The sequence below is a fragment of the Phaseolus vulgaris genome, chromosome 9 (genome assembly GCF_051622355.1).
Source record: "Phaseolus vulgaris cultivar YP4 chromosome 9, ASM5162235v1, whole genome shotgun sequence".
NCBI classification, from domain to species: Eukaryota; Viridiplantae; Streptophyta; class Magnoliopsida; order Fabales; family Fabaceae; genus Phaseolus; species Phaseolus vulgaris.
Genome location: NC_143506.1, coordinates 36,796,281 through 36,804,695, shown reverse-complemented (window position 1 = coordinate 36,804,695; position 8,415 = coordinate 36,796,281). Strand labels below are relative to the sequence as shown.

At 31.5% G+C, this 8,415-nt stretch overlaps 1 protein-coding gene across 1 annotated transcript; it reads right to left on the bottom strand.

Annotated features, from left to right (window-relative positions):
- Positions 1-1,482: 1,482 nt before the first annotated feature.
- On the bottom strand, positions 1,483-7,371 carry LOC137821753 (DNA repair protein recA homolog 3, mitochondrial). The gene is made up of 8 exons (XM_068626502.1): positions 7,106-7,371; positions 6,941-6,998; positions 6,447-6,664; positions 5,967-6,054; positions 4,478-4,650; positions 3,889-4,035; positions 2,765-2,899; positions 1,483-2,326 (listed from the first exon to the last, which is right to left on the bottom strand). Exons 1-8 carry the CDS (start codon positions 7,175-7,177, stop codon positions 1,940-1,942), a joined length of 1,278 nt encoding a protein of 425 aa, XP_068482603.1. The 5' UTR covers positions 7,178-7,371; the 3' UTR covers positions 1,483-1,939.
- Between the last annotated feature and the right edge of the window lie 1,044 nt (positions 7,372-8,415).

Here is an 8,415-nt window from a genome sequence, read left to right as displayed (position 1 = left end):
AAATGGATGAGAAGATTTAAGATAAGTCAAGAATGAATATTTCAATTATTTAAAGTTATAAAATAATTTATTTTTTATTTCTTTTAAATATTTCCTCTTTTTTTTAGTTAAACACTTTTGATTTCTTTATAAGTTATTGAGACGTTGATTCTTCCCTTTCTTTCTTTTTTTAGGGTATGGCCCTTAAAAGGTAATAGAGTTTTGGTTAACTATCTAACTATATTTTTCTTGTCAAAGTATTTTTTTTTCCTCAAATTTTTAATTCTTTTTCATTTTAAGTTCTGAAAACATTGGCACTTAAAAGGTAATAGAGTTTAAGTTAACTTTATTTAATTATATTTTTCTTGTTTAAGTTTTTTTTCTCAAATTTTTAGTTCTTTTATTTTTGTTTCTTTTGCAAGTAAGAATTTAGTACACCGCATGTGTGATTTAATAAAAAAAACGAATATATGTTAGCATAAGTTTAATGTTGTGCTTGGTTTTCTAATTATATTTTTGAAGTAAGAACTTGTTGAGTTATTCTACTGTTTTTTAGTGTTTTTCTTCAAGAGCTCAAGATTTAAAGTAAAGGAAGTTTTTGAGTGTTTTTCTCTAAGAGCACAAGATTTTAAAGTAAAGGAAGTTATTCTAATCTAATTAACTTAAGCTTATATTTCTTTATTTGGTTCAAGTGTAATTATTTAATGTGGTTTGATTATTTAAATGTTTGGTTGATTGTGATGTATCTTGAGTAAAGTTAGAGAATTTCAATATCAATTAGATAAAAAAATATGCTGATTTATAATAAAAAAAATCATTAAATAGTAACTAAATTTAGAAAATAAAAAAATTATTAAATAGTAACTAAATTTAGAAAATAAAAAAATTATTAAATAGTTACTAAATTTAATTACTAAATTTAGAGACCAATAATAATTAATCACTAAATTAGATATTAATTTAAAAATTATTAATATCTAATGTTATTTCTATTATTAATAAAATATTATAAAATAATTTTTAAATTAATTCTAAATTAATTACCAAAATTTTAGTTACTAATGTTTTAAATTCTAAATTAGTTTCTAAAAAATTAATTGAGACTAATTTAGAACAGCAGTAACTAATAGGTAGTAACTAAAACTTTAATAACTAATAGTTAAATATTAATTTAAAAACTATTTTATAAAAAAATAATAAAAACTAATTTAAATAAAATATATATATATATATAATTATTTCTAATTTAACTAATATAATAACTAATTATTTTAGTCTAATTTCTAAAGTGTTAGTTGTTGTCTTCAACTTATCTCAGTCTACTAGATGAATGTTGGCTTATGCATGAGATGCCATGGAAATTCTCTAATTAGAGACTCAAGCTGCATGTTTTAAGAAATTCAAACACCAGCTCATCAAAGTTGAATAATTATATGATCAATAGTGCTGAGATGAACAGTATATATTTAAAAAGAGAAGTAGCTAGTGTAAGCTTCTGCATCATTTTGTAATCTGAAGTGAATTTTAGATCAAATCACGTGCATCTAGATACAGTTAAGTCTAATATACTAAGCTAAAATAATCTGAAAGATGTTCATCTACTAGTGTTGATTCATGCAAAAATCTTACAAGGAAAACATATACACACAGACAATCATATAAACGACTTAACTATTGATGAGCCTATTGCCCTTGATTCCTCATCAGATAGTCCTTTTTTTCTCCCATTCACAAAACTTAGATGCACCACATGGCTAGCATAAAATGACCAAAAATCTCGATTTACAAAGGCAATGTGCCTTGTGCTCACAGGGAGGAAAATTTGTTCCAAACTAGGAACCATGAGGCATCCGTTTTCACCTTGTTAGAGCCACCTTCATCCGTGACAGCCCTTCTGAGTAACGTTTCATTTTTGAAGCAGGGAAACTAGAGTACCTCATTTTTAAGGGTATTTGCAAATTTATGCTTCTACGGCAGCAGCAGCAGCAGTTTCATCAGTAGAATCTAGAGATACCATTTCTTCCATAACGTCTCCGTTCATCGCCGGATCCTCTGGGTCCAGTTCCGGCTCTACATTAAGAATCTTCTCCCTGAGCTTTGTTGCTAATTCTTGTAGACCATCGCTGTCCACCAGGAACCTCTTTAGAGCATCCTTGCCATGGAAATTCTGGCCATTATATTCATAAAATGAACCACTCTTCCTTATGAGTTTGTATTTTATGCTCAACTCAATAACCTCTGATTCTCTACTAATACCCTTGCCAAACTCTAGCTCAAACTGTGCAGTTTTAAATGGAGGGGCATGCTTGTTCTTCACAACCTTCACAAGAACCTGGCTTCCCAAAGTCTGCATAAGAAAATGCCATGAAGAATAAGTATCCATTTTTATACCATAAACTAGACCCTAATGTGTTCAAATCAATATTAAGACCTGCCGCTGTGAAATATTGCACAAGCAGAGACCACATACAAAAGATTAAGTGCGAGAAAAAATAGTCAACCATGGATAGCTAGTGAAGAGCACTAGTTTAAGGGTCAGCATCAGAACAATCTTGCAATGCATCCAACAAAAAAATAAGTAAAAAATTTTACTTGGTTCTTTATTAAAGATCTGTCTATCTAACTGTTGTTAGAGTACTTGTATAAAGGTACAAATTACAATACATTGGAAAGAGCAATCAAAAGTTCACATATTTACTCATGCTTATTTGAAACCATGCTATTTGAGAAAGCATGGGAATAGTAATGCAGTATGCATGGAAGAGAAGAATTTGATGATTTGTACCTCTTCACCCTTCTTGACAAACCCAATTCTTTTGATATTTAACCGCACAGAAGCATAGAACTTCAGTGCATTACCACCACAAGTAACTTCAGTGGGACCACCAAATCCCCCAAAAGTAGAAATCTTTGACCTCACCTGGAGAACCATACACAAGAGTTTCCATAATTAAAAGGTAACCATTTCTTCAAGTAATCTCAACAGAATTACTTCAATTTAAAAGAACAGATACGAATTCCTATATATATATATATATATACACACACACACACAGACAAACAGTAAAATTTAATAACATGCATGTCAAGAACATTCCCTAGGATCAAACAACTACCTCAATCAAGCACAATCAATATCACAAAAATTGGTTAAATAGCAAATAGAAACTGGCCCACCAATACTTCATTACAAATAGATCAATATCACATTCAATTAATTTAGATAATCCAGAAAACAGAAGTACATCAACATATTCCATCTCATTTTAGAGTTTACTGGACCTGATATATACACCAGGAACAAAGCTCATACCATAACATTCATAACATTTTCGAAAAAGATATTAATTAGTTGAATTTGAATAAGTGGGTATTCCAGGATGCCATATGCATGTCGTACATCCCTTGACCACAACTTATGCCGATTATTTTATAGCTTACGTTTTTTATCTCTAAAGTCACAGATAAAAGCAGGCACTATATATTTTGTACTCATGCAGCTCTAAGAGAGTAAAACAGAAAGTGGAAAGAAAATGTAGCTAGGCAATGACTGTAAAAAGGAAAGAACAAAGCTAAAAAAGGGAACAAATGTTTAATTTCAACATAACAATCAAGTAAAGATTATAAAACATGATAATTACAACAGAAAACTCGTAATAATGAACCTAAAAGCACACTGACTGTGTAAGACTAACCAACCCCAACCTCAGCCACTAATTAGAAAGCAAAGCACTTTGGCTCAGAAGGTCCACAAAACATAGTCAAAGACCAAGATGTAATGAGTACACATCAGACTATCCCAACTAATACATAGATTAGTTATGCATGCTTAATTCCTCGATATAAATAAATATCCATAATTTAACCTTAGGAAATTTGATAACAATGCAATGCAACCGTGGCTAATACCTGGTTTATAAAAACCAATATACACTGGGAAAGAGACAAGGAGTGGCACAATTTCCGAAGAGCCTGACTCATCAACCTAGCCTGCATTGCCATGTGAGCATCACCCATCTCACCATCAAGCTCACCTTTAGGAACCAGAGCAGCCACCTATAAATGGAAACATAGCAAATTGTTGAAGACATTAACTCAAAACTTATAAGAACATCAACCGAGTGAAACAAGATATCAATGAAATAGCAAAACTTCATTAAAGTTAAAAAGAAAAAAAAAAGGCTTAAATATGTTTTTAATCCCTATAAAAGATTTTGGCCCCAATAATTTTTTTTATTTTCATCCCTTTGAAATCACCCATTTTAGTCCTTATAAAATGTGTTAGTTGTTGTTTTAGTCCCTGTAAAATATTTTTCTTTGATATTCATCCCTCCAAAACTTTTGTGTCAATATTTGCCTTTTTAAGTGATTTAAAGCATTTAATAGGGTGCATTAATGTTTTCACAATTCACACTATATGCATATGTACAAAATCAATAATCACACTCACACTGAGCAAGTACCAGTTAAAACAAAACATGAAGGGTTCCATACTTACACTGTCAACAACAACTACATCAATTGAACCACTCCGAATTAAGGTATCCACAAGGCCAAGTGCTTGTTCACCACAATCGGGTTGTGAGAGAAGCAAGTTCTTAGTATTTACTCCAATTGACTCTGCAAGTGTCTTATCAAGTGCATGCTCAGCATCAACAAAGGCACAGTAGCCTGCATGATACAAACAAATTAATTAACAGAGATATATCAAAAGGTACACAGTACCAAAAGTATACACCCTTTTTGTTATTATTAAACTTATGGGAACATAAATCCAGATTATAGAAAACAGGAAAAACACAAGGGAGGATTGAATTGTGTTTTGTTTCTTCTTAAAAACTTTTCACAAATATTGTCTGATGATGATAATTCAAACAGTTTATAAAGGGTCAGCGATCTGTCAACGATTTTCTTAATAAGGATTGCGTTAGACATAGCCTTATAGTGACCCTCCCTCTTAGATTAGTACAAATGGTTACAATATACAAAACAAAAGGGATAAAGGGAAAGAGAAATACAGCCTATATTTTTAAATTGGTTTCTTTGACATAACAAACTACATCATGTTCTCAATCATTGAGTTCCACTGAGCAAACTAATGATGTGAAGTACAGCACGAGTATTCTTTGAGCACATAGTCACTCTTGCTAACCCATTGAGTATTGTTTGGGCTCCTAGCCCCCTTGAGTATTATTTCGTAACCACTCTTTGCTAACTCTTAATTAAAACTTAGTATGCTTTGTACCCAACTATTCTAGGCTAAAATTGAGTATTCTTTAAACCCAACCACTCTCGGCTACAATTTAGAATTCTTTGAAAACCCAACCACTCCTTGGCTAAAATCAAGTATTCTCTAAACCCAGTCACTCCTGGCTAAACCCAAGTATTCCACTTCTACCTAAAACCAAGTATTTTTTGGACCAAGCCATAAAACTAAGCATTCTTTGAACCTAGCCACTCTTGGCTAAAACAAGTATTCTTTGAACCCAACCACACATAGCTAAAACAAGTGTTCTTTGAACACAGCCACTCCTGGCTAAGATAAACAAAGAGTTATCTGAATCCACATATTACAAAATTGCTCACTAGAGAGTGATAGCATCTTCTGACATATATGAGGACATGTTCTCTATTCTAGGTAGCCAAGTGAACACAAACAGTGTTCTCTATGAAGCTTCTATAACCTCAATTTGTTGCTATAACCTCAATTTGGACTAGTATTTAACTTATAGCAGATTTTCAATAGTTAAATCCTATTGTTAAGACTTTTCAAAGGAAAGAATGTTAAGATACCTTAAGTTTATACGTGCTTAGAAAGAAGTTAATGATGGAACTTATAAGTTGAGCTACATAAATTGATACTTGTGCAAAAATATTACCGTCATGGTCATATAAGACAGGTGAAATTGTAATTGTATATTTAAAACAACCAAAAGCAACTGACATTTTAATTATCACTTCAAAAATAGCATAAAAAGATAACCAACCTCCTAGCTTCTGTGCTTCTGCAATCACATGTAAAGCAAGAGTTGTTTTCCCAGAAGCCTCTGGACCAAATATTTCCACAACACGCCCCTACACACATCAGTTATATAAAATAGAGGTTGCATAATGAAATATAGGATTGTTTCAATCCTTGATGCTCTTCTCGATATATGTATATCCCAAATAAGTGGCTAACATATATGGATACCAAAATGCTAGCAAGGTCTCATAACCAAAACCATATTTTGCAGTTGCAAAAACAAGATATGATAGCTATATAAATTGGTATTTTCAAAGACCAGATAAAGTTGTACAACTATAATTGGCAAATACACAAAAGAATTGTGGAGAGAAAGCTAACAAATTGAACCCCCACCCCGCACCAAAAAAAATGAAAAGGCTTATTGTTATCAACAAAAGAACTAATTCAATATATTAAAAGAGTTCAATATTGGTTCCGGTACAAAAGAATAAAAAGATACCTTTGGAAGACCTCCAACCCCAAGTGCTATATCAAGAGCAAAAGAACCAGTAGACACCACAGCAATATTTTTAGGTGACACAGAACGACCAAGCCACATGATAGATCCCTTTCCATATGCAGAAGTGATCTGATCAATAGCTTGTTGTAGGGCCACATCTTTCTTAGACATGTTCTCTTCACCTGAGTCACTTCCATCTGATTTAGACCTCCTTCTACCTTCAAGTGTACAAAAAAATTAAAAACGCTATAAACTTGTAATCAGCATCAAACTCAAAGAAAACCCCAAAAAAATAAAAAGTAGTAAAACAAAACGTTACAGGAAGAAAAAAGGCAGCAACCCCCTTACTATGACTAAAAGGCACAAAACCCATGCAATAAAAACAAGTGAAATGCACATTTTTTCTGATCCTGCTTGGTTCAGAGCAACAAATAACTACCCAAGTACGAGAGTCAACACAATAAAACCAAAATAATACTTTAGAAAACCCTTACGAGTTGAAAAGCTCAAAACTTGAGACGTGCCCAATAGTCCAGGTTTGAAGCAAAAGCGCTGCAAGCAAAATGGTACCCAAAAATCATCATCATTCATTCATTCATGAACAGAATAACTTTTTCAAAAAATATATAATCTTTAAAAATAGACATATAATGCATCACCGTCAGAAGGTCGGAATGGAAGAAAGAACGTTTAAGAATAGAAGAGCTAGCGGTGCGAAGCAGCCACGCCATGGAACAGAGGCCCTAAAAAGGAATAATAATTTGTTTTTGTTCACAAATGAAGTGTGCAGTGTCTGTTTCTGAAGTAAAATAGAACGTCTTTTTTCTCTTCTTTTTCTCTTAATTTTATATTGGTGCAATGAATTTAGGGTTTGCTTTCCCTCCATTTTCAATTTCCATTGCCATTGCCATTGCCATTTCCAATTACTAGGGAACAATTCTTTTTTGTTTTGTGTAAGGAAAGGTTCGTGTCTATTACATCTTTGTTGGGCCCGGCCCATGAAGTTTCACTGACTTAATAAGAAAAAAAAAATATAGTAATTAAACTGCTTCTTCCTGCACCTCACTTCTTCAGCCACCTCCATAAATTTTAAAATTCTCAAAAAAATTAACATTCACTAAAAAGATAAAAATAGAAACAATATTTTACACTACAGATTACGTAATCCAAAAATCAAAAACTTTCACTCCTGCAATACGTAATCCAAAACCTATTTAACAACTCACAATACTGGATTACATAATTCAAAACTTATTTAAAAAAATAAATCTTTCGAATTACATAATCCAAAAGTTAAAAATTGTCCCTTTTGAATTATGTAATTCAGAAGATTTATTTTCTTGAATTAGTTTCAAATTAGTGGTGAAGTAGGTTATGGATTGCATAATCTAAAAGTGATAATTTTAACTTTTGAATTACATAATCCTGGAAAATTATTTTCTTAAATAAGTTTTGGAGGTGCAGGAATAAATTAAGTAATCTGTAATGTAAAATATTGTTTCTATTTTTATCTTTTTAGTAAAGGATAATTTTGAGAATTTTAAAATTTATGCAGGTGGGCTAAAAAAGTGATGGAGGTGCAGGAAGAAACAGTTTAGTAATTACTGTATTATTCTGTTCTAAATTTTGTCCAAAAAATATGTTGAGGTGTAAAATTGTCTCCCTTCATTTACCTGCATGACTTTTAAATATTTAATAATTTATAACTGTTTTCAAATTTATATCACGATTTCTACTTTACTTAAACACGTTAGGAGGTATTTAGTTGGGAAAAACAATTATTTATTGTGTGTGTTATTATTTGTTTGGTGATATTTTTTATACGATCTTAAATTTTTAATACTTCTATTTTTGTGTATGAAGTTCAATATCATTATTTTGCCTTTTCTAAGTGCAAATTGTTTTGTATTAATCAGGGATTATGAATTCAGATTCAAATGCTAGACGATAACAACTGCATCATATCCAA

Excerpts from the sequence above, each read along its gene's own strand:
- LOC137821753 (XM_068626502.1), bottom strand. The coding sequence starts at position 7,177 with ATGGCGTGGCTGCTTCGCACCGCTAGCTCTTCTATTCTTAAACGTTCT. Across the intron at positions 6,665-6,940 it reads AGTTTTGAGCTTTTCAACTC|GTAGAAGGAGGTCTAAATCA; the intron begins GTAAGGGTTTTC and ends GTACACTTGAAG. Across the intron at positions 4,651-5,966 it reads AGAAGCACAGAAGCTAGGAG|GCTACTGTGCCTTTGTTGAT; the intron begins GTTGGTTATCTT and ends TGTATCATGCAG.